Source organism: Triplophysa rosa, linkage group LG24, assembly GCF_024868665.1.
Source record: "Triplophysa rosa linkage group LG24, Trosa_1v2, whole genome shotgun sequence".
Lineage (NCBI taxonomy): Eukaryota > Metazoa > Chordata > Actinopteri > Cypriniformes > Nemacheilidae > Triplophysa > Triplophysa rosa.
The window spans coordinates 649,131-674,400 of NC_079913.1; the positions used below are offsets into that span (position 1 = coordinate 649,131).

General features: G+C 39.9%; 2 protein-coding genes and 1 long non-coding RNA gene across 7 annotated transcripts in view; 2 read left to right on the top strand and 1 right to left on the bottom strand.

Annotated features, from left to right (window-relative positions):
• LOC130547545 (uncharacterized) overlaps nucleotides 1-21,971 on the bottom strand; it is a 31,710-nt gene extending 9,739 nt beyond the window's left edge. For 3 of the 4 annotated variants that reach the window (XR_008961892.1, XR_008961894.1, XR_008961891.1), the window contains exons 1-5: nucleotides 21,857-21,971; nucleotides 21,447-21,640; nucleotides 11,908-11,945; nucleotides 11,518-11,653; nucleotides 6,274-6,394 (exon numbers count right to left, since the gene is read on the bottom strand). This is a non-coding gene — a long non-coding RNA (uncharacterized LOC130547545). The remainder of the gene's footprint in view (nucleotides 1-6,273; nucleotides 6,395-11,517; nucleotides 11,654-11,907; nucleotides 11,946-21,446; nucleotides 21,641-21,856) is intronic. The other variant, XR_008961893.1, reaches the window with a different exon arrangement.
• On the top strand, nucleotides 12,057-16,798 carry avpr1ab (arginine vasopressin receptor 1Ab). 2 transcript variants are annotated; one of them, XM_057323519.1, is made up of 2 exons: nucleotides 12,057-14,211; nucleotides 14,904-16,798. In XM_057323519.1, exons 1-2 carry the CDS (start codon nucleotides 13,257-13,259, stop codon nucleotides 15,311-15,313), a joined length of 1,365 nt encoding a protein of 454 aa, XP_057179502.1. In that variant the 5' UTR covers nucleotides 12,057-13,256; the 3' UTR covers nucleotides 15,314-16,798. The 2 variants fall into 2 exon arrangements, with proteins under 2 accessions (XP_057179502.1, XP_057179503.1); XM_057323520.1 differs by having other exon boundaries at nucleotides 12,057-14,179; nucleotides 14,904-14,996.
• hcfc2 (host cell factor C2) lies at nucleotides 19,757-25,204 on the top strand. The gene is made up of 15 exons (XM_057323510.1): nucleotides 19,757-20,227; nucleotides 20,416-20,564; nucleotides 20,708-20,868; nucleotides 20,957-21,165; nucleotides 21,284-21,368; nucleotides 21,508-21,614; nucleotides 21,862-22,083; nucleotides 22,178-22,366; nucleotides 22,553-22,623; nucleotides 22,736-22,829; nucleotides 23,037-23,068; nucleotides 23,156-23,296; nucleotides 23,380-23,565; nucleotides 23,644-23,935; nucleotides 24,069-25,204. Exons 1-15 carry the CDS (start codon nucleotides 20,068-20,070, stop codon nucleotides 24,146-24,148), a joined length of 2,178 nt encoding a protein of 725 aa, XP_057179493.1. The 5' UTR covers nucleotides 19,757-20,067; the 3' UTR covers nucleotides 24,149-25,204.
• The last annotated feature ends 66 nt before the right edge of the window (nucleotides 25,205-25,270 follow it).

Genomic DNA, 25,270 nt, shown 5'->3' on the forward strand with positions numbered 1-25,270 from the left:
TAGATAGTACTTCAGTTGTACTTTTTCCGTTTATTTCATTATTTTTATTAAAATTTTTCCATCAATAAGGTGTCAGCCTTTTTATTTGTTTATTTAGTTTATTATTATTATTATTATTATTATTATTATTAGGTGTGCAACGATATGCTCAGCTCATGATCCGATGTGATACACGATACTGGGTTTACAATTGTGATTGCATCACGATATAAAAAAATGAAAACAAGAAACCGGCTTTTCATTTAAAAATATATTGCCATAGCTTTACGGTATATCTTAATACATCTACGATACATATATTGCGATATGCGATAATTCAATTTATTGTTGCACCCCTAATTATTATTGCATTTAACCTTTATAATTTACTCTTGAGGTAAAAAATGTTTTGCTGCATGCAAGTCATTAAAAAACGTAAAACTGTCATCATAAGGAATATTAAGATATATTAAAGTCAAAACAACTTTGCCTTTGCTTTAGTTTTAAAACGTCCAGTACCAAAAACTATTCGTTTTGAAGCTTAGATCTTCTCAAAATACACTCAGATTTCAATGAATGAAAACACACATTCACATGGCATTGCTATTGCAGTTCAATAAAAGCCAAGTACAGTCCATTATAAGATGCCCTTAACTCACACACATAAATACCCCAACACGTCTATAGATTATTAGGCATTTAGAAGATTGAAAGCTGAAACATCAATGGATTAAAAACGCTTTGGGCAAACACAGCTGAGCTGCCCATTTCACACTCATGCCAACCAGGTTTCCGACTCTGTTTAATGGTAATGTGACCAGTAGTAATCGCAGAGCATTCTCTACAGACCACATGCTTTGATAATCAGGGGAAGACAGCCTGCGTGGAGAATCCCTACCGAGTTGGTGATGAATGTGTGTTTGAGTGAGACCCTGTACTCCCCGCCAGCTGAATCTCATTCCCCAAAGCACCAAATCAAACCCAAATGTTGTACAAATCCAAGCGTTCCCCTTCTCCCACATGTCCACGTCTCTTGATGCTCTCCGCTTTCTTTTAATCTCCGTCTCTTTCCTTCTGTCCCACATTTCTACTCCGACTTCCTCCACAATTTCCCACATTTGGCCATTCCCAGCACGGTTATGTGATCCCTGACCCACGATTCTGCAGTCCCGAACGGCAGGGAATTCACGGTGATCGTAATTTTGCAACAACGTTTCTCAGATTTTGGGGTTATGTTTGGGGTTTGGCTGAGCGCTGGGCTCATTTCCCTCTGACATGAAACTTTGAGAAGTCATCAATGGTTTCAGATTGAAGACTATGTTTGTTCAACTGGAACGTTGCTTCAAGATCACGTCCTAAGTCCTATGCGAAGATCTACATGTCCATCAACACCATGGATGCCTCTGGGGCACGTTTTAATTGACAATTTTCATTTCCTTTAGTTTTGCTGCAAGGATTTGTTAACTTTGTTAGGCTGTTTGTGTTTTTTTTTTCAGGCCGTTCCTGAAACGCTGGTGAGACGATATACAGTCTCAACCTTAAGGTTAGAAAAATACTCATAATAGAGAGCATTTCTTTGCTTGTTGTGACTTTATGTGTCATTATAGACCACTTCGGAGAACTTCTTGTTTCAGTTTTTTTGCTGCGCAAATGTTTAAAACAGAATACAACCAACACAACATTCATAACCGACTCGGAATATTAAACGCATATCTTTAAGAATTAATTCTATATGCAAGTAAAAAAAACCTATGAAACCAGAAGCACGGCTGGGCCAGTGTTAGTCCACAACACGGTTTGCTAAGTTTTTATTTTAAAGAAACAAAAAGAAGTTTGTTAGCTCTTAAATCATTAAACAATGTTCAACATTAAGACAAAACATTTGGAAATGTTATGGTTGTCAGATGCAGTGAAACATGTCCATGTTTATGAACTACGCGGTTACTTTGTCATGAGACCTTTGTGACCTCAAGGGGGGCAGACATCATATGGTGCATCCACTAAAAATCACACATGGACCTTGGACCGGCTCGTTTAAAGTAACTACAAGAGGCATAAAATAAATACAAATTCGAGAAACAAACGTATACGTTTAATCCACAATCTAAATCTTAAAAAATACATAAAACTGGATCAGAAAACACAACTCTCTCATATTCTGGACTCATATTCAATCCCAGATTGGTCACAAATAAACACATGGCTTGGTGACAGAAATGTAAAACAACGTTTACACACATTTAAGTCGTCACAGGCATGGTGTACATGATTAGCAGATTAAAGAGATTTGGACCCACAGTTTCTGGTTGGTCAGCAACAAAAACTTGTGTAACTCTATCGCTGTTGTCATAGCAACCCTATAAGCCAGACTGTCAAAATAAACGATAAAGAGAACACTTCTACTGACATCGCTGTTCCTCTTTTACAATAAATAGAGTTGACTTTTTTAACACTGGTGATTTTGCTGTGCATGTTTCAGATGCAATAATGGATTTTAATGTAATGGATGAAGTGGTTCTAAATAGAATCCAAGAACAGTGAGTCATTAGGTGATTTAGCAGAATGAAAGAGAACACATGAAAGTTTTCAGAATGACAGCAAAGTGCAATTCTCAGTGACTACTGTTTATACATTATATACACAAGTATTTACATTACACTACATGAGATCAAATGCAAGCTATTAGAATACATTTTTATAAATACAGTTTTTATCTTTACGAAATTTACTGGCATCTGGTGGTGAGGTTGAGAATTGCAACCAACGGTTCACTCCATCTCTCGCTCTCTTTCGAAGCACTACGATGGCTGAAACAGGACTAAGATGTCATCATGTGTTTGCTTCTCTGCCAAAGGAGATAACGTATTTACGAAACACGCTCTGAAGAGCGGTTTGTCCTTTAGGGATACTGTAGAAACAAGGGGACCTGAAGGGGACCCGTGTTAGTAGAAAGAAATAGCTCATTCTAATGCTAACATAACGCTTCATTATGTAAGATCTTAATCCACCTCAGAAGCCATGTATACTACATAGCATTTCTGTCAATAGAGCCTCCAAAAATGACACATTGGACCTTTAAGGTCTAAATAACCTTTTGGCACCCAAACATCATCTGCCTTTTTTGATAAGAAATACTTGTGATAAGCAAAGTACAATAATGCTCTCAACCCAAATCCTTATTTAAGCACTGTAATCAAATGTTCTACAGATACATTTTTTAAGTTAATAATGAAGACAGAGATTTGCAAAAAAAACTCTGGGATGGTTTTGGATGAGGGACGTTTGACAACCAAAAGGAAAGATACAATGAGGAAAAGGCTTTTAGCACTTCTGAACGTATTATTTAGAAACAACTAAAAGCTTGCTGAATGATTGTGAGACGTGTCATTGTGTTGAGGCCGATTTTTGATTGAACTTCAGACACACAAGCCTGCACTTGCTGCTGTGACTGACACAATTTAATCACAATAATCAGACCGACAACATTCGTTTGGCTCACAACGACCAAATATGGTGTCTCTGAGCCATTTCCTGTTTGTTTACATTGAAAATCCACCGATCACCAACATGTGATTATCCAATCATTGTTAGGGACGGAAGAAGTAGAAATACCAGTAATTAAAATGATGATGCAAGTCTATTTGTGTATTCCGTCTCCACTGTAAATGATCTCAGATAAATCTGGCGAAATCTCTCAAATCCTGTTGAGAGCACATTTAGACGGGAAGATTTTTAACACAAAAAAAATTCTTAGAAACCAAAGGCTATGGGTCTGTTTTTCCACACGGTTCAAAGGACATGTAGCGTATAAATATGTACGGATGACTTTTAGGGGCCTTTTTAGCCCCTAACATGAGGGACAATACATGATGACAGATTTCCCAACACACTTTACTGGGAACAAGTTGTTTTCTTTATCTATTTTGGCGTTTTTTGGCAGCAATTCATTAAAACCTTCTTCTCAAGTCATGCAAGATTTGCTCAACTGATTAAACGGGGTTATAATGAGTTGTAAGTTCAGTCAGGATCAGAGCGAGAGGAACTCGACTAATGCCTCTCATCGGGGGTGCTTAAAACGAGGACTTGTAAAACTTCAGAGCAGAACTTTTGAATAAACTCTCTCATCTGTTGCAACGACGCGAAAGCTTCAGGCACCGATTCACAAAACATCTGCGAGGGTTTCGTGCACTGTATTTCCGCTCAAAACACTAAACTTGCACGCATCTTATTCACTCCATCCTCATTAACCATTGCCTTATTCCATCAGCATGTTTGAGAAAAACAAAACCACGGACAGAAACATGTAATAAAGGAATGCTCAATTATTCACTTTTCTGTTTTTTCATCCATAAATTCTTTTCTCATCTGCTTGTCTGGTTGTGAAATCTGTAGGGATGTATTAAAAACTCCTGCTGATGCACAAAGCCACGTTTTCAAATATTGTTGCAATATCTTTCCCTGCTTCTGTATTTGATAATAATGTTTACATTCTGTGGATTGCTGGACAGTTTGAAGGATTTCATATCTCATTTAAATCTACAATTTGGAAAGCGGCCCATGTGAGCCTGCACAGCGCCTGAATAAATGTATCGTGAAATCCTGGTTATCTACCACTGGTTAGCTCCACTGACATCTCCAGAAGACAATCACATAGGTAGACGCTGATCTAAAATAAGCGACTGAACAAACGCACATTTCCTGCGTTTGTCCTGCCAGCTACTGGCACAAAACAGGCACATTCCTCCGGCACGTGAACTTCATTTGATAGCTCCATGCATTGATGGACGTACGGAGGTCACGCCACGCATTGAGAGGGATGCGGCGTCTAAAGGTGCCCTGCCATTAAAGCACGAGAACGCTCAAGACACGTGTTTCTCGTTTATATGTGGAGATATATTGTGCGGCCGCACATGACGGATGGAGGTATCAAGAGCCCTTACCTGCTTGTTTGCCTCGATATGCTTTTAAATTGGAAATTATGGTGCAGAAACACAAAAGACGGACACTTCTATTGAGAGCAGAGCGGACACAAAGCCGATGGGTACTGCCAAAGGTCAATGGCTTATGCAGGTTGAAATGACAAGAGGGTGAATAAATGATGACAGAATTTTCATCTTTGGGTGAACTATCCCTTTTACTCGACATGCACGCACACACACACGCACGCACGCACGCACGCACGCACACACACACACACGCACGCACGCACGCACACACATGTTGGGTTTCCATGTTTTATGGGGACATTCCATAGACACAATGGTTTTTATACTGTACAAACTGTATCTCATATTCCCTCCCCCTAACAATCACACACAACTGTCTGCTCTTTTACTTTTTCACAAAAGTTCATTCTGTATGATTTATAAGCTCGTTTCCTCATGGGGACCAAAAAATGTCCCCACAAGGACAAGGATTTTGGATATTGCCATCTTTGTGGGGACATTTTGTCCTCATACCGTAGGGTTTACCCTTCCCACACACACACACACACAGGTTGGCTTTGGAATTCTGCAGGTGCAAGTTCTGCTGTAGGTCATGCCTTTTGTTACACATTTCGTTTTCTCCAGCCGTCTGGGAATGCAGCAAGAGTAGACAAGCCAAAAACCATTGGGCTATTTATCACTGTGATTCCCTGAGGTGCAGGAAAACATGCCATGTAATAATGCAGAATCTTAAATAATGTGGGAATGATGTAAATGCCACCACAGTCCTGTTATTTACCAGTGGAAACTTGACATTTAAGCTGCCTTTAAATGCTGAAGGGATGCACCTACCTAATAACAATTTGATTTGAAGTGATTTTAACCAAAATACAACATAATGGGCAATTATTATATTATAATTGTTTCTTTTCTAATGTTTATATTGCATACACATATACTGTACATAATGCCACAATCTGTTTCACGACTAACAGGATTAAGTTTGAACTGCCTCAATTCTTTCAAATCGATTGCCTCGATCAATAGTCAACCGTGTGACTCATGTTTTAAAAGTATAGCTGCGGGAGATCCTGCTTTTGAGTTTAAAACAGCAGGTCCATTAAGAAAATCCATTAGACCCTTATTTTCTACAGCCACAGATCCAAACAAGTCTAAATGAAGGTTCTGAATACACTCACAAATTACTCTCTTACGTCTCTTCTGCTAGATGTCTTTGTCACTCAGCCAAAGTTCTGGCTGATAAGAAATACACGTATTCATTTCACTCTATACCAGCAGATCAACAATTCGTGCAAAACCATCAGAGACCAAGTGTGTACTGTGTTCTGGTTTCTATGAAACCGAGTACCTCTTCATCAGCAGCCTCTGATCTTAGTTCCCTGGTGGACCACATTGAAATGCTGAAGACCAAAAATGGACGTAACGTTTGCAAGTTCAGCAATCCTGTCACTGTTTGACCCAGCTGACGTCTGAAGAGAAGAAAAAAGAAGAGAAAATGAGAAGTAGGAATTCTGATAGCGGTAAAAGAACAGCGAGTCAAACATTGTTTCTTTATGATATGATGGTGAGAACAAGTGATAATAGACTTTAATAAAATCAGACGCCGTATATAATAATAGATATATCTTAGATTGTCAGAGCTCATATTTTCTTTACTACAAAAGCGGATGGTAATTTATACTGCCAACTGCCAAGATCCCAAAAAAGCAAATAAAAGTCAATTTACCTCAGATTTATTCAAGAGTCATTTTAAGAACATCTATGTTCATCATAGTACTCTTGCTAAACTGAGGGGAGCATTTAATAAGAACATTGAACATATTTAACCAGGTATTTATTCAATTATCTGCTTTTGTGTTCTGAAGAAAGTTTAAAGAGTCAGCGCTTTAAAATCTCACTGTGCGGTGATATCTCATTTAGTGCCTATAGTTAAACTGCATTGTTATTTACCTTTTATATCTAAAGTTCTGGAAAAAGTAGTTTCAACTCAATTATGCTCCTTCCTCCAAAGGAATGACATCAATGAAGAATTCCAGTCTGGATTTAGAGCACGTCACAGTACAGAGACTGCTTTGATCAGAGTTACAAATGATCTGCTATTGGCGTCTGACCGAGGTTGTATCTCGTTATTGGTGCTGCTAGACCTTAGTGCTGCATTCGATACCATTGACCACAGCACACTCCTACATAGACTCGAAAATTATGTTGGCATTAAGGGAATAGCTTTGAAATGGTTTAAATCTTATTTATCTGACCGTTTTCAACTTGTAGCAATAAACAATGAGGTGTCACGCAAATCGCAAGTCCAGTACGGTGTACCACAGGGCTCAGTCTTAGGGCCTCTGCTCTTCGCATTATACATGCTACCTCTAGGAGATATAATAAAGCGACACGGAGTTAGCTTTCACTGTTATGCTGATGATACTCAACTTTATATTTCCTCGAAGCCTCATGAAACACAGCAGTTCCATCGAATAATGGAATGCATAGTCGATATAAAAAACTGGATGAGTAACAACTTTTTATTACTGAACTCGGACAAAACGGAAGTGTTACTTATTGGACCGAAAACTGCTATAAGTAACAACCAAGAATACTGTTTAACTATTGACGGATGTTCCATAAAACCCTCGTCGTCAGCAAAGAATCTTGGCGTTCTATTCGATAGTAATCTGTCATTTGAGAGCCACGTCGCCAACACCTGTAAAATTGCGTTTTTCCATTTTAAGAATATATCTAAACTACGTCATATGCTGTCAATCTCAGATGCAGAGAAGTTAATTCATGCATTCATGACATCAAGACTAGATTACTGTAATGCACTGTTAGGTGGTTGCCCTGCAGGCTTATTACAAAAACTCCAATTGGTCCAAAACGCGGCAGCTCGAGTTCTTACACGTACAAAAAAGTATGAACATATTAGCCCGGTTCTGTCAACCTTGCACTGGTTACCTATAAAGCATCGCGTTAACTTTAAAATCTTGCTTATTACCTATAAAGCCTTACATGGTTTAGCTCCTCAGTACTTGAATGAACTCCTTTTGTATTACAGTCCTTCACGTGCATTACGCTCTCAGGCGTCCTGTCAGTTGGTAATACCTAGAATTTCAAAATCAAGTGCAGGTGGTAGATCCTTTTCCTATCTAGCGCCTAAACTTTGGAATAGTCTTCCCTGCACTGTCCGGGAGGCAGACACACTCTGTCAGTTTAAATCTAGACTAAAGACGCATCTTTTTAATCTTGCATACACTACTCTTCCATAATATAAATCTTCAGAGGGTTTAGGCTGCATTAGTTAGATCAACCGGAACCAAAAACACAACTGATGTACTTGTTGCATCAAAGAGTACAGAACAGTACTCTACTCTCAGCCAGTCTTGTCTCATTGTTCCAAGGTTACCACAGCGAGCAGGATGCAGTTCATGGCCTGACCTGATGGTAGAGCGGAGAATGGGAAGTGGGGACCTGACAAGAGCTGAGATGATAGAGCTGGATAAAGAAGGACGCGGTCTCTTGACATGTCTTCACCACAAAACTTCAAATGCTATTAGATTATTAATGATAATCTTAAACTATAATTTATTTTATTATTAAGTTTATTTATTTTATTTAGCCTTGTTGTGCAAGTTCTCTGGAGCTTGTGCAGAGGCAGCAGCTTTTGCCAGAGGGGAACTGGAATCCCCTGGTTGGGCCTGGGTTCTCCTGAGGTTTTTTTTCTCGATTAGAGTTTTGGGTTCCTCGCCACCGTTTGCATACTGTTTTTGCACTATCTGCCTGACCGGGGGGGCTGCTTTAGAATCTTAAAGTTTTACTTAATTAATATTGCATATAGGAATTTATAATCTGTTATATTTGACCTGTGCTTCTCTCTCCTTTATCCTAAATGTGTGCTCTCACTGAGCGTGTGTGCGTACTTGTCCGTGTACGTACGTGTGTGTGTGTGTTGTGTGTGTGTGTGTGTGTGTGTGTGTGTGTGTCTCTGTGTCTGTGTGTGTTGGTGCGTGTTGTGTGTGTGGAGTGTTTTGTGTGTGGGTGTGTCTGTCTTCTGTGTTTTCAACCTTTTCTTGTTTTTGCAGGTACAACTTTGATTGTTTTGCTTGTAGTCAATGTGTCTCCTGTACAGCTGCTTTGTAACAATGAAAATTGTAAAAGCGCTATATAAATAAAGTTGAGTTGAGAGTTGAGTTGAGTTATTGTTAATATTTGTTTATGTAATCATTTTCTTTCAGCTCTGCCAGTCTCATGGTGGTCAATGGTCAGGTATGAGTTGAGCCCATATATGATAGACAACCACGGACCACTAGCATCTCTGTTAAGTCAATCATCATTACATCCATCATATGTTAGTCTTGTCTTGTGGGGGCAGAATAACACAAAACAGCTCAACGTGACAGGGATGGGAGGGATGATTTTAAAGAACGTTGGTAACCAAACAACACTGGACCCCATTGACTTCCATTGTACGGAAAGAGAACGACTGAGACATTTCTCAGAATATCTTCTTTTGTGTTCCACAGTCATATACAGATTTCGGACAGCATGAGGATGAATAAATGATGACAGAACTTTGATTTTTGGGTGAACTGCGATGTTTCTTTAAGGGTGCTAAATTACACTGTGGTTAGTTTACCCCAAAATTACGTTTCTGTCATCATTCTGTAACCCTCTGACTCTAAACCCATCTTTTCATAAACAAAAAAAACTATTTATGTCAATTTATGGTGCTTTAATTTCACATTTAGGTGCTCGCTGCTTTCATTAAATGTGAATTTTCTTCAGTCAAATGAGCAACACGAAGGTAAGTAAATTAAACTTTTATTTTCTGTTAACTATACGTTAAACACCAAACTACCCACAAAGTTGCATGTCTTACTTTTCTTACTACTTATTCTCCGTTTCCTTCCTATTTTTAATGAGACCAATAAAGTTCATCTTCAAACATGAAATGTGTGATAAAGAAGTCTCTCTTAACTTTGTTCTTTTGAAAGGAATCAGAAGCCACAGGGAAAAGAACAGAGACATCCTTCAAAAGTGCCTGTTTGGCCCTGGACTCAATCACAGTCTCATTTTCTTGAGGAAAGGAATGATGGTTAGAGAAACAGTGTGGATCTGCTGATATCTGGCCTCAGATAACACAGAACGTCTAATGCTAGTATTTTAGCGGACAACTCTGACATTCGACAGAAAAAGCCTATAATACCTGGACAGTCCTCTGTGTGTATTTGCTGGAAGAGTGTCTTACTACCGACCGCTTTGATGGTCATGATTGGCATGATTGAAATTTCTACCCGATTAGATTTCAGAATGGGAAATGGAAAAGGAGAATCTGATGAAAGGAAAATGGAAAATGCTGAAAAATCTCATCCTCACGAGCACCAAAAAAGCTATGTGAGCATTGTCACTTATAATTATGAACTGATGAAGACAACCCGCTCATGCAAAAATCCTTTATTGCTTTTACATTTTTTATGTTTTGCATTATTGCCCATAAGGCTTCATTTAACACATACAGATTTGTATTAACTAGTACCACACAAACACATCCGTCTGTTCTTCAAACCCACTTATCCTCTAAAGGGTTGTTGAAGGGGCGGAGCTTAACTCAGTAAAACGTCATCTTGAGAAACTATAGCAAATTTTGACAAATTAATTCAAGTTTGATTAATAACCTGTTGCTCTTAGTAGACGCCTTCACCCAAATAAATGAATCACTGCAGTCCATTATAATACACAAACTACTTCATAACCTTAAATTATTATTTACTCCCCCCGCCACGTTCAGCTGAGCTTTTGACATGAAAATATTCCCACTTCAGAAAATGCTGAATTTAAATAGCCTGAGGCTTTGTGCATATAAATTAGACATTAAAACTCCGTACTTTATTCCATTATGCTCCCGTGCACACTTCTCTCTTTCTCATTTACACACACAAATCTCTCTCCCATGGTTTCAATACAACAAACAGTGCAAGGGCTTGCGTTGACAGAGATGATGTTTCGTGGAGACACACAACTTAACCCATGGTAACCAGATGACGAGATATGTAGGCTGGAGATACAGACGAGACGGAGAACTTATGATCTCTACACCTGTTCCTGCTTGAAGATTGCCCTCTTGTCCTCTATTAAAGAGACAAGTTACTTTTTATGGCATGGTGTTTTTGTTCAGCGCTGCCCACAGTCTCCCTCTCCAAGCCTTTATGTGAAACTAATGAACGCCTACACAGTTTATGGGCTTCCGACAGAATGAAAGTGAATGATCACGTTGGGTGTTAACATTTGGCCATCCTACCCAGTAAACATAACGTTTCAATGACCAGTGCACCCAAGTGCATGCAGTCTGACTGGTTGACCGCTAAGCGGCTTCAGGATTCGACACAACTGTGGACTTTGACGAACGGCTCTCAACCTAACAATCCTCCAATCAGACTGTGGCCTTTTCTCATTTTAAATGCCTCTCGTGTATGTCACATGAATGAGGCAGGCGCGTGTAATGAAGGAGAATCAGAAGGAGAAAGGAGGAAGCACTTATGGTAGGTCACATCAGTGTAAAATCTGTGGCTTTGCTCCATCAAACACTCAGGACACTTACCCCGTCGTGTCGTGTGATGCAGCAGAATCCCTCCAGCCGCTCCAACACGTTCTCTGAGAAAGCCCCTCTAGGCCACTCTTTAAATCTGGATTGCTTTGGGCGGTCCTACTCTTCCGTCATATTTAGGACCTCTCATCTGTGGACAACAGACAAAGAATAAGAAAAGCAATTTGAAAATGTACGCATTCAGTGATAATTAAGGCTATACATCTTCCAATTCATTTTAATTTAAAAATGATTGTAAACATTTGTAGTGACGCTTTGGCATTGGACAAAATACTGAACTCACAAATGTATATGTGCCTCCTGTGAATTATGGGTAATGGCTAGGCTGAGTGTTCCTGGAGCTTTTCTAACATCAACGGTATCGTAACTAAAGGTTCAGCTCACCTTTTTATATCCTGTGAAAAGATGGTGATGATAACGACCTTCAAAAGAGCAAACATGAAATGCAAACGTTATTATAACCCTATTGATTTCTTGGCTACAAAATCATAGCATGTGTGCAAGTCTAGTTACGGTCTCTCTCTCTCTCTCTCTCTCTCTCTCTCTCTCTCTCTCAAACCACAATTATGGGATGTTTAATTCAAATCCTTATCACCACAAGCTTGTATTACACAGTCATGTTTAAACAGAGTCTGATTAATGCCAGGAGCTGAGAGCTTTTCTCCGTGAGCGTAACATAGCCTGCGTTCAGAGTAGCGTACCACCACACATGCACTTGCAGCACGCATACTGTGCGCAGTATGTGACATTTCTGTATACATGAAATACTGGAATGACCTACTGCATTTGTCAAAACATCCCTTAAATAACTAGACCACTGGGTGGAATGCAATATCCCACAATGCAAATGGCCTTTCGTTTCCATAAACCTTGGCATGGGTTCAACATTAAGTAAGTGCCTTCAGTTCAATTCATTTTCCCTAAATAACTTGGTGTACCAGATTAAGATGACATTATGATATTGTGTGTAGGCTATGTATAATTTAGATGCTACACATTGCACATCACTAGAATGTGACTGTTTTGAACAAACAACTTTTATGAAAATGTACATTTTGGAATATTGGCCAAAATACGTATTACGTTGTACATCTTCCTCCTCCGATGTTTATGGTCTTAAACCGTGCTTTTAATATTTTACGAACACAGTATAATAACGGATTCATATCTTTCACATCGCAACCAGTTTCATCATTGAGTGTATTATTGAGCGCGCTCTCGTTACAGACGCGCACCTGTTGCTCGTTACCAATTTTTGAGCTTCCTTTAGAATGGCTGTTGCCAATAGATATCCAAATATTTATTCAAAGAAACTTAAGTTATGTTGCCATGGGCATGGGGGAAGTATTTGTTCTTAAGTTTATCGGGCGTTTTTTATTCCTTCAAACACTAATAGAAACATTGCAAAGATTTGATAAAGCCATTTTATAAATTAACGCAATATTTAAGGTATATTTGCGTGCGCGCAAGAAGCATTCGATTTTTGTGTCATGGGCGTACATACGAGCAGAGAAAATCAGGGGCGGCCCTTAAGTTCCAAGCCCTGCAACTGGGGCTGGATTTAAGGAACGCAACACTTGTCAGGCAACCTTCAAGCCGTGGTCTTCGCTCATCTACGTTGTGCAGTGTGCCCGAGTATGATCTGTCTTTCGGATTCTTAAGTAGGCCTACGGTGTTCTCCACTGTCAAAGACACCGAAAACTGCAGGGATCCCACTTGTGTTGTCAATACGCATGAGCGATGAAGCCCAGGGAAGCGCGCGCCTCTCCACATACCTGATGCTCCGGAACGGAGAGAATTTTACGCACGAGAACCAGACCATGTTTCCAGACCCGACCATGGCGAACCAAAGCAACGACGTCGACCCGTTCGGTCGGAACGAAGAGGTGGCCAAAATAGAGATCACGGTTTTAAGCGTCACCTTCCTCGTAGCCGTGATCGGGAACCTGAGCGTGCTGCTGGCGATGCGCAACACCAAGAAGAAGAGCTCGCGCATGCACCTGTTTATCAAGCACCTGAGCCTTGCGGATCTGGTGGTGGCTTTCTTTCAGGTCCTCCCGCAGCTGTGCTGGGAGATCACCTTTCGATTCTACGGACCTGACTTCCTATGCCGGATCGTGAAGCATCTCCAAGTCCTCGGGATGTTCGCGTCCACCTATATGATGGTGATGATGACTCTGGATCGATACATCGCCATCTGTCACCCGCTGAAGACCCTTCAGCAGCCCACCAAGCGCGCGTACATCATGATCGGGTCCACTTGGCTGTGCAGCCTGTTGCTCAGCACACCTCAATACTTCATCTTCTCCCTGAGCGAGATCCAGAACGGCTCGGGTGTTTACGACTGCTGGGGACACTTCATCGAGCCGTGGGGCATACGAGCCTACATCACATGGATCACGGTGGGCATCTTCCTCATCCCTGTCGTCGTTCTCGTGATCTGCTACGGGTTCATATGCCAAACTATTTGGAAGAACATAAAGTGCAAGACTAAAAGAGGAACGCCGCACAACGCGAAAAAGGGGATGATCGGAAAAGCGTCTGTCAGTAGTGTCACAATCATCTCGAGAGCCAAATTGAGAACGGTCAAGATGACGTTCGTGATTGTTTTGGCGTATATCGTTTGCTGGGCGCCCTTCTTCATCGTGCAGATGTGGTCAGTCTGGGATGTAAACTTTTCATGGGATGGTAAATTGCCATATGCACATAAATGGCACAGTACGAAGTACTACAAATATTCATCTGTGTCCAAAAAGCAATGCGAATGAAATTTCTATTATAAGGTGTAGTCTTTCAATATGGAAACGCACTTGGAAAAAGATTCGATGGTCATAATTCTCTATGAATTATATGAATAAAAGTCAAAATTCTGAAAATGAATATTGTTACTGACCTGTTATCTTTTAATCTTTATGAAACCACCATACAGCTTCTGTAAACAACTACACATCTGTGCGTAAATAGAGCGCACAAAATGCTGTCTCAAAAAAACAGTAGGCTATTAAAAAACATATTTATCTTCAAAAAGACATAATCGCCTAATCGAATAGAGTCACACAGCAGATATTGTGAAATGAGGAGAAAATGAGGAATTTGGTGCGAGTATACTTAATGTCGCCAGACGCGCTATAACACAGTAATGGAAATTACGCATGAAGAGATGCGCACGTCGATAAAAACTACATGATATCGTCACACTATTTAAACATGCAATTCTATCCCTTGCCTTTCTGACCCAGCTCTATGGAACGTTGTCAAAAATATCTTGTAATCACGATTTTATCCGATAGAAACACAGTATGCACACTCCCTGTACTCAGGCACACCGTGCTGATAGCTTATGTACGCTCTAAACCTGTAACCTTTCTTATTTCTTTAAGATTCTGAAAACGCTGCTGTGACCCTCTCAGCTTTGTTGGCGAGTCTCAACAGCTGCTGTAACCCTTGGATCTACATGCTCTTTAGCGGCCACCTCCTCCACGACTTTTTAAGATGTTTCCCCTGCTGTAGCAGACCCCGAAACTCGCTACGAAAAGAGGATTCAGACAGCAGCATCAGAAAAAACACATTTCTGATCAAGTTAGCAACTGCCCGGATGGCAAAGGATGGCTTTGATTCTTTCAGGGAGCCGTGCAACTCCCGAAAGTCCAGTCAGTCTACAGGGCCAGACTATTCTTGCAAATCAAGTCAATGTGTTTCCGTTGATTGCTCGTGTAAACCAAATCAATGCATGTTTATGGAGTCCTCGGAGCCACGTGTGGTGGGACCAGATAAAGAGACATTCAATTAAACTTCACACATGTAGAAATATGTTTTGAATGGCTATGTGCACTGCTCAGCAACATTATGTGGTCTGATAAGATTCTGCTTTTTACTTCAAGTTTACATCATTGGGGGAAGAGCCTGTCTCATAATGATTGACAGCTGCATATAGAGAGAGTACATGGGAATGGATTAATGACAGCCTTCAACGGATGCCCTATGAACTAATGCTTTAACTTCATAAGAATAACTTGTTCAATAATATAGATTATACATTTTCTTTACAGCACGTTATTGATGTGATGCACTTTTTTATTATGGCTAAAGTCTGTGACTTTGATTTTGCTTATTGCTGTGCTTACTACATGTGCTATAATGGTGGGAAATGATGCTTCCTTCCTAAGGCAAAAGTGTTTTATCAGTTTACACCAATGACATGAAGCTCTTTGATTGTGCGGGATATAAAGAGTGTATTGTGTGGGTGTGTCTGTACTTACTGTAAGTATCGTTTGCAGCCATAACATTCTCAATAGTAAACTAAACTGGACAAAACCTCTCTTTGGGGAAAAAATCTACAAGTGGCAAATCAATTTAAAAAATAGCAAAAACGATTTTCTTGTAGAGTTACAGTTAGGCTATAATAATAAGTAGGGATGTAACGATTCACTCAGCTCACGATGCGATGCGAGTCACGATTCTGATCTCACGATGCGATTTAGTCACGATTTACTCACGATTTATTTTGAAAAAATGAGTTGAAACAAATTAGAAATGAACAACTTCCCTTGCATTATTTCTTAAATGCTTCACGTTTCTTTGTATGATAAAATAATGTTTTATTTCAAATAACAAAACTAAACTGCAATTTTATAACAAATTAATAATAGAAAAAGTCTCTTTAATATAAACAAACTAATACTGTATGTGCTTTTCTTGGATTTTTTTGCATTTAAGAAATATCAGCATCCACGTTTAGATTTGCAGTGAAAATAGCGGCCCCTGCTGTTCAAAAAATGTATCGCGATTCAGTTCAAGCCTCAACCGATTTGAATCGTTGCTCATTATAACCGATTTTCAACCGGCTCACGGTGAATCGTTACATCCCTAATAATAAGTACAATTACTTTTAATTATATGAAGAAAAGTCTATGTGCCTATTTAGACAGTAAATAAATGTGTGCGTGTGCATGACCAAACAAAATTCAATAATAGCACTCTGAAGAATGTTGTGATGTGTGGTTCTCTCTAATGTATAGATATATAATATAATTTACATGTATAAAAGCTCACTGCCGTAACTGGCTTTACTTTTGTTGTGTTAAAAATAATGTAAAGAGAATAAATATGTGAATATAGATGATATACAGTATATACATATCAACAAACAAATAAAACATGGCAGTAAAAAGTACCTGTCTATGCTTGCGTGTTTGACTTCACAGACATGCCCATTTACATCACCATTGAAAACCAAACCTAGATGCACAATGAAATGAATGTCTAATTGTGAATTTCGCACTTGACTAGAATCATCATGACTTTCATCCTAAAATGATCTATCCAATCCAATGCATGCATCATTAAAAATATAAACACTGAATTAATTAATTGACAAATCCTCTTCATTATTAAGAATGACACTGACATCCAAGTGGCAAAGTACAAGCTTAAAATAACTTAGTCCTACTGTGATCAGTAGGCGGGACTTTCCACATCCAGTGACGAGTGATTTTATAGCAAGTGATCTAAACAGGGCGTTTAAGTCACGCTGATGTATGTATGAATTGTACATTACATTAAAACGCAAACTGCATCTGATACAGCATGGTTTCATATTTTGTTCGAATGCAAATGCATTCATACATTTTAAGTGTGGCTTAGAGTACAACTACTTTGAGATTGTTTGTGTGTGTGAGAGAGAGAGACAGAGAAATGTGATTCAACCTTATGCATGTTAAGCGGGATACTCAAGGCAGTTCCAATCTCAGTAAGCGTTTAAACTTTTCTTCACCCCAGAGGAGGCTTGAAAATCTCTCCACGTCTCTCCCCTTATCTGCTTAAAATGAGTCGACCCCAAAAGCCCCAGTGTCCCAATCTCAGTCTTATCAACAAGCAAATTCTGGCTAAGCTTGGATGTGAAGAACCCCGTCACGTAATGCCGGTTTCACCTCGGGACCCGAACACCGCTGCCAAGCAATCACTGTTTTATTACAGGATTGTAACCCAATTGACAGGTAATATCTGGCTCATCTGTCAAGCTAAATGTTGCAGACAGGTAAAGCCTGTCTTGCCACTGAGTCAAACAGTAAGGGTTCTTGGGCTTTTTTTAAGCAGAAAATCTAATAACGGTAAGGGCCATGTGGAATTTATCAGCCTAAAAAAGTATTAAAGGGCCGGCAGGAAGGTTCTAATAAAACAGGTCTACAGCCCTGAGCACACACAAATGAACTGAACTGTACATTGCCGCATATAATCTCACTGGACTCATAAAAATGCTAATATGTACACAACACTGATATACTGTATATATTTAGGAAGTGTCACCCTGTCCGCATGTGTCATACAAAATGAGATCTACGAGATCTAGGACTGCAATACAAATGCTTGTAAACAGCAGGTTACAAAAGAACTTTGCCAACAAAAAACCCGATATGCATTCATTGTTGTTCTGTAGTTCGGCTCTACCTTACACAATAGGTTGACAGGAAGGAACCAGCATTGTTTGAATCAGGGCGTTTAGCATGGGGGACATTTTTTTGAAAATAGAAACACTTTCATCAAGCAATGTCAAAATAATGAAAGCAAAAAAGCAACGTATCCACGTACACGTTACATACATGCTCAACAACTCTCCTAATGCCGTCCTCTCAAACTCCCTGCGTCTCCACCACCTAACATCTGTCTCCTCATCTTTTCTGTTTTCCCTTTTGCTTCAATCTCATCACAACACTCTGATTTGGACAGCCCATTAGTTTTCTCACACTCCTGTACTCAAAGTCCTTCTCTTTTTTCCATCCACTGTTCTAACCCCCTGCACAAAATCGTTGTTTTTCCCTCTTTGTATTCACGTGATCTCCCCTTGTTTATTTTTCCACAGCCGCTCGGTTATCCTCACCTCAGCAATGTCTGTGTTTATCTGGAGTCTTCCTCCTCTTTTGAGCACCTGTTTCTTCTGCCTCGGACGTGAGCTACACTCTAAATAAAGGTGAAAAAACACTCTTCTCGGACAGGAACCGTTTAATTTCAGATTTTTATTTGTGTACACTACAAAAAACATTTTAGGAACCTTTATGTTATATAACCATAACCAAAGTGTTGTTATGTAAGGCCTGTCAGACGACTTGTCATCTCTCACTTCAGCAGAAGTTGTCAAAATGTTGGAAACATAAGCTGGCATCTATCAAAAAGAAAAGAAAAGCTGTCTACAAATACCTATGGCAAATTACCCAACAGATCAATTCTTCTTTTCTATTTGCTTAAAGGCACAGAATGAGTCAGATTCTTTCTGTTATGATAACTCAAGCCTATTTGATTCATCGATATCACATAAACTCCAGATATTAAGTCAACGAAAAAAAGTTGCAGAATGTTATGTCAAGAAAAGCAAAATGTGCACTTGATGGCCTGTCTTAATGTCATATCATATATAGGCAAAAGTGTGGTGATGTGCCCTTGGGGATCCATGAAAATTCTCTTTTAAATCTAAAACTATCTAAAAATATTCTTGCATCTCTTGAGACTGGTTCTCACTTCTACATTTCCCTACTGATTCAACAAAACCAAACCAAAGTGCTTGTTGTGTTTGTGCTGGGACACAAAACCCACAGACAGAACTCAGGCAAAGCCAATATGATGGGAGCTTTAACTGGGACTAAATAGATCACGCAGGCCATATTCCCTCCTCTTATATTCCTCAGGCAAAGGTCTATTGGTTTCGTTAAGGAATACATTGTATTTTGAGACTGGGTCTAACTTCCTAAATAGGTTTCTAAAACCACTATGCTCCAGATGATGTATGGTGGTTGTGTGGTATATTTAATAATAATATAGTCCTCTGAAAATCCAAAGGGCTCATATAGAGTTTTGCTGACCTCTAGGCTTCTCAAACGTAATTACAACTTAATTGCCTGTAGCTATTTTTTAAACCTTATACTGTACGGTCTATGACATAACCACTACCAAGATTGGACACGTTTGAGTAATTTTATGATTCTCATACTTATAAAAACATTGGGCTTGCTCACTTAAGTCTTTTAAGTAAGCGTGATTTTCTGTATAAACGTGAATGACGTTTTTATTTGACATAAAAAAAGCATTACTATTCTATTTATTTTATTTCTATTCTATTTACTGTCGTTTCAATTTTTTTTTCAAAAAGCAACTACGCAGATAAATATATTTAAGATAAAAATATATACCGTTACTTTGGAACTGACAAAAATGAACAATGCATAGAATATTTACTTTTGAACAAAAATCTACTAACAAGAGTTGGTGTGTGTATTCCAGTATTATGTAAAACGTTTTTAAATGTAAATATTTTATAAATTACTTTTACTGTGCCAACTGTTTTTGTAAAAACGAATAGGCGGTGCTTGGCGGCACAAAATGATTCTGATAGGTCAAGACTGCAGCGCTTTAGGATCACGTGACACGAGTACGGCCAATAGCAAGCCGATTCTAATCTACGCCCGGGGAAGCGTTGCTAACTGCAACCATGTTCAGTCTAACTATTCTGTAATGCATTTAAACTTTTATAAAGAAAAACACAAATAACCTATAATGGCGAATAAGGCCCCTTTGTGGAGAAGGACGAAGTCTTCCGCTGGACCTGTTGCCCGCGCGAGGCACGGTCATCGGGCAGTAGCCGTCCGAGAGCTGCTGATTGTGTTTGGAGGTGGAAACGAGGGAATAGCGACCAACCTACATGTTTATAACACTGGTAGGACACTGGAAATCAGTTCCATCACTTCCACACGGTACAAAAACAATTCACGCGTAAACCTCAACGATCTGTGTAGATTGTGCATCGAAATACATTCACAAAGTATATTGCACGCTTGAATGGACATACCGAACAATGGATTCTTGCAATGAAATGATTGGTTTGCCAAAATCTTTTCATTTTAGTGACCAGGCAGTGGTTCCTACCAGCAGTACGAGGTGATATCCCACCTGGCTGTGCTGCCCATGGCTTTGCCTGTGAGGGAACACGGATCTTGGTGTTCGGGGGCATGGTTGAATTTGGCCAATACACAAACAGTCTTTATGAACTGCAGGTGAGAGTTGTTGTCTCTTTGCTTTCCTAAAGGACTTGCAGTTATTTAACATGATCAGAAATGTTCTGAACTATAATAGTATTTCTGCTTTATATTAAAAATATGGGATAGTACTTTCAGATGACCCTGTTTTTCTCTGGCAGGCCAGTCGTTGGCTATGGAAGAAATTGAAGCCCCGCCCACCGAAGAATGCCGATCCCCCATGTCCACGGATCGGTCACAGCTTCACTCTCTATGCCAACAAATGCTACCTTTTAGGCGGAATGGCCAATGACAGCGGAGACCCAAACGGAAACGTGCCACGGTAAACATGATTTAATAAAGAATTTGAAAGTAATTGTGTTTTCAAACTACATGAAACCACATGCTCACGCAAAATGTACATTTTTCAGGTACCTGGATGACTTTTATGAACTAGAGCTACAGGCCCAATCCGGGGTGAAAGGCTGGAACGTTCCAGAAACCAAAGGCGGAGGACCATCAGCCAGAGAATCCCACAGTTCTGTGGTGTACACTGGCAACGGTGGCAGCTCCCCAAAGCTCTACGTTTTTGGGGGCATGTGTGGGCACAGATTGAATGACTTGTGGCAGCTAGACCTTGGTAGGTTTTCAGGAAAAACTTTAAGCTGCATGTCCTGACTCCTGTTCTATCTGTTTATATAGTTGTCATTTGGCCCAGTTGTTCTTTTCTTACAAGCCTTTGTTTTTCTCTGTTTTAGAAACTATGACCTGGACATTACCTCCAACCAGAGGGGAACTCCCATTACCCAGAAGTCTGCACACCTCCAATGTGATTGGAAACAAGTAATGACGCAACTTTATTTTTTCTTACATTAAGCCTATTGTCATCTTCCTCTCTCTCGCGTGTTCATTTTATTTTACCTTTGTGTATTTTACCTCCCACATCAGTTTTCCTTAGCATTGTCCTCTTTCTTTGTTGTAGGTTATACGTGTTTGGAGGCTGGGTTCCTGTTGGAGATGCGGAGGACATGCCCTCTACCGATGAAGTCAAATGGGTCTGCACCAACTCTCTTTCCATTCTAAACCTTGGTACGACTCGTCCTACTTTCTTCCTACTTTTCAAGAAAATACAAAATAGACATGAACAACTTGTCATTTTTAATACGTAGGCGCACCTTTTGCCTAAAAAAACAAATCTAATCATAAGAAATCCAGTCAAGAGTCCAATTGTTTTACTTTTGTACTAGTACGGCTAACCAAACGAATTAGCTCCATTAATACTGTCAGTAGCTCAAAACAAACGGCCTTCTTTTGCCTTGTGTTTTGCTTACTGTAGACACGCTGACATGGCACAACCTGACTCAGGATGAACATCAGAATGGATCGGAAACAGGTGTGATGTCGGTGGATGAGGGCAGTGCGCATTGCCCGAAAGCACGAGCCGGCCACTGTGCGGCAGCTGTCGCCACTCGTCTGTACATCTGGAGCGGACGAGATGGATACAGAAAGTGCAATAACTACCAGGTCTGCTGCAATGATCTGTGGTACCTGGAGACAGGTGAGAGATACAAACGACAAAGGTGGAAGGAGATTGCTGCTAATTACAGTATACCCGTTTTGTGCGTTGATGTACTGTTTTTGTGTGTGTGTAGAGAAGCCTTCCACTCCTGGTGCTGTGTTCCTTGTCAAGTCTACAATCAATATGCTGCATGTTGCCTGGCGCCCTCTACCTGCAGCCGAATGTTATTTGCTTCAAGTGCAGCCCGTGGCTTCTCCCAGGTCCCCATCCAAATCTACTCCTCAACCAGACCCAGGAGACGGAAAAGACCCTTTACAGAAAGGTGCGTGTTACTGCACTTAACATTAGAAATGCCTTATTTACCGTTGATAAAATGTGATATTCAGACACTATTAATACAAACTGGAAATCAATATAAAAGAAAAAAAGCAATGCACAGCACATGCATTAGAGGGTCCTTATCTAATGAAATAATGAATACTCACTTCATCGTCTATCATCTTTCCAGACTCCCAGCCACTTAAAAACACTGTAAGTGGAGATGCCAAAGGTGCAGGAGAGAGGGACTCTTCGTTACAGGTGAGTTTTCTGCAAATTTGAGTGAAATCAAAAGATGTTTAAAACAAGTAACATCTGTGCTTGCTTAGAAAAGCTAAGCAATCATATGTCCTGCTTTTCAATCACATTTCAGGAAAGCCTTTTGAAGGCGAAAGAGACGGGTAAGGACATCCGACCCGCGGGAGAGTCAGACCTTACTTCTGATGTACCGCCTACGACACAGTCTGGTATGGGAATGTTTTCTTCTCTTGTATTCTTTCCCTTGGTCTATCATCATCATGCCGAGGTTTTTTGATACTGACATCAGTCAAATAGGTTTGATGATGAAAGGCGACTGATGCCAACTGATGAGAATAAGGGCAGTTTTATAATGTTTGCTTTGGTCTGTTGAAAGTGAATAAAAACGTCTCTCCTGCTGTTTTTCTAATTCACAGAACGAGACACCTTACCCACCCCATCCCAACACGTAAGGACTAATGTTATGTTCTGTGCTTGTCTACCCTGTAACACTCCTTAAAACACCCCGACACGTTTTCTTCCTCTACCCTTACAGCCTGAGAATACGGAGGACTCTGTGTGGTTTGATGTGGGGGTGTTTAAAACACTGTTTTGTGAGGTTACACACTACTTCCTGCCGTCTGAGGATGGTGACTTGGTATCCATCCTGTCCGATCAAAACCTAGCGGACAGTAAGGTCCGTCCACAATTGCATTCTTCTATTAAAACAACAGAATGTGTGTGTTATGTCAATAGCTCACCTGTGTTCCTGTCTTATAGTGGAAGCTGCCTGGTTGTCGTAGTTTTACCGGGCGTCAGAAGCAGGAATTGGCCTCGGGAGTAACATACAGACTCAGGGTTGCCGGACTGAACAGCTGTGGTTTGGGTGACTTCAGTCCAGTCAGTGAGTTTAAGACCTGCCAACCTGGATTTCCCGGAGCGCCATCTGCTGTCAAAATCACCAAGGTACAGTATAACCGTTCCATTTGATGACAAAACATTTCTTTAAAGGCCTTTATACACTTTGCCATAATTCTCTCTTAGGATTCGGACTCCGTCCATATCACCTGGGAGCCTCCCACCTCTCTGTCTGGGAAAATCCTGGAGTATTCCATGTACTTAGCTGTGAGGAAGAGTAAAGGGAACAATACAGAGAGAACCGGCGAGCTGGCCTTCATCCGAATCTATCGCGGTACTAAGACATCGTGCACAGTCAGCGAAGCCCAGTTGAACAATGCACACATCGATTGTTCGGCACGTCCCGCTATAGTCTTCCGCATCGCTGCTAAGAACGAGCAGGGATACGGTCCGGCAACTCAGATCCGCTGGCTGCAAGGTATGCATGCATTTCATTTGGTCTTCAAGAAATGATCCTCAGCTGCCAATTTCCAATTGTATGAAGTTTTAAATATTGCAGTAAAAGTCGCAATCATCTGGTACAGCTAACAGCTAAATGTTTCATCCGACAGACACGAGCAAAATCAAATCCTCAGTGACGCAGCCAGACTCCGCTTCTTCAGTGGTTGAGCCTGATACCACCAGCAAGTGAACTCTGACTCGCAGCAAAAACTTCAGCATCTTATTGCACTCTCCAAAACCTTGAATGATTGAACCGGACTTCAATGTCCACTTTGCTCGTACTGTCTTTGTATCATAAATGGACCATCGCTGTAAAATGTACATTTACACTTATTTTTATATCAAGATTCACTGTTGTACATATTTTCTTTTTTGTGAGTTGTGATAATCGCATGTGACAGGCGGCATTGGAATGTTTTGAAATCCGAAATCTGGTTTCGGAGAGCAAAAATCCTAATCTTGCAAGATGAGCCACTTCCCTTCTCATAATGTACATTGCAGATTGCTTTGAACACACAGGTTTACTTTTAGGAACTGCATAGGCTGTAGTTTAATCACAAACATCCTAGGGGTTGCCTTCTTGCCTTTTCATATATACATATATTTATAAAAGCCCTCTTAGAACTCCTAACCAAGACATTATAATAGCATAACTAGAAAACGTTCTTCCTGTGCCTCAGAACTGTACATGATTACAACGTATTTTGAATGAGAAATGTTTGTAATTTATAGGATTAGCCGTAAAGTTCGCATAACATTACAATTCCATCAGTATAATCCATCTAAGAGAGGCTTTTTTAAAAATGCTTTTCTACATTCATATAGTTGATTATATTTGAAATGTTTCATTAGCATGTTTCAAAAGATACCTACAGTAATTTTAGTAACCTGATGAACATTGAAACCGTCTATATAAGCAGAACAACATAGACAGGTAGAGGTAGGCAAAGAATCAATCTGTTGAGTAGTTTCAACATCTAATTAAAATGCAATAAAATATTCATATAAATTAAATAGAAAATAAATTGTTACATTATAACCAAACAGACTTTGGGCCAGGCTTGTACATCCACTGAAACCGTCTATAGGCATTTGTTTACAACGTTTTCAGTGCTGAATGCGTTCCCTGCCTAGATGTTATATTTGCCATTTTGAATCCACCATTCAGTTTAAACCGACGGTTTGAATTATTTACATTTTTTATATATTTGTTTCAGTGTTTTGCTAATAAAGTATTCAGCATCCATTTCCATGATGGCTTTTTTGTCTATTAGGCTAAAACTTACTTAAAACATAAGTATTCCAATAAAGT

Coding starts and splice junctions, on each gene's coding strand:
- hcfc2 (XM_057323510.1), top strand. CDS start 20,068: ATGGCGAATAAGGCCCCTTTGTGGAGAAGGACGAAGTCTTCCGCTGGA. Junction 20,228..20,415: donor CCTACATGTTTATAACACTG/GTAGGACACTGG, acceptor TTTTCATTTTAG/TGACCAGGCAGTGGTTCCTA. Junction 23,297..23,379: donor AAAACCTAGCGGACAGTAAG/GTCCGTCCACAA, acceptor CCTGTCTTATAG/TGGAAGCTGCCTGGTTGTCG.
- avpr1ab (XM_057323519.1), top strand. CDS start 13,257: ATGAGCGATGAAGCCCAGGGAAGCGCGCGCCTCTCCACATACCTGATG. Junction 14,212..14,903: donor TGTAAACTTTTCATGGGATG/GTAAATTGCCAT, acceptor TATTTCTTTAAG/ATTCTGAAAACGCTGCTGTG.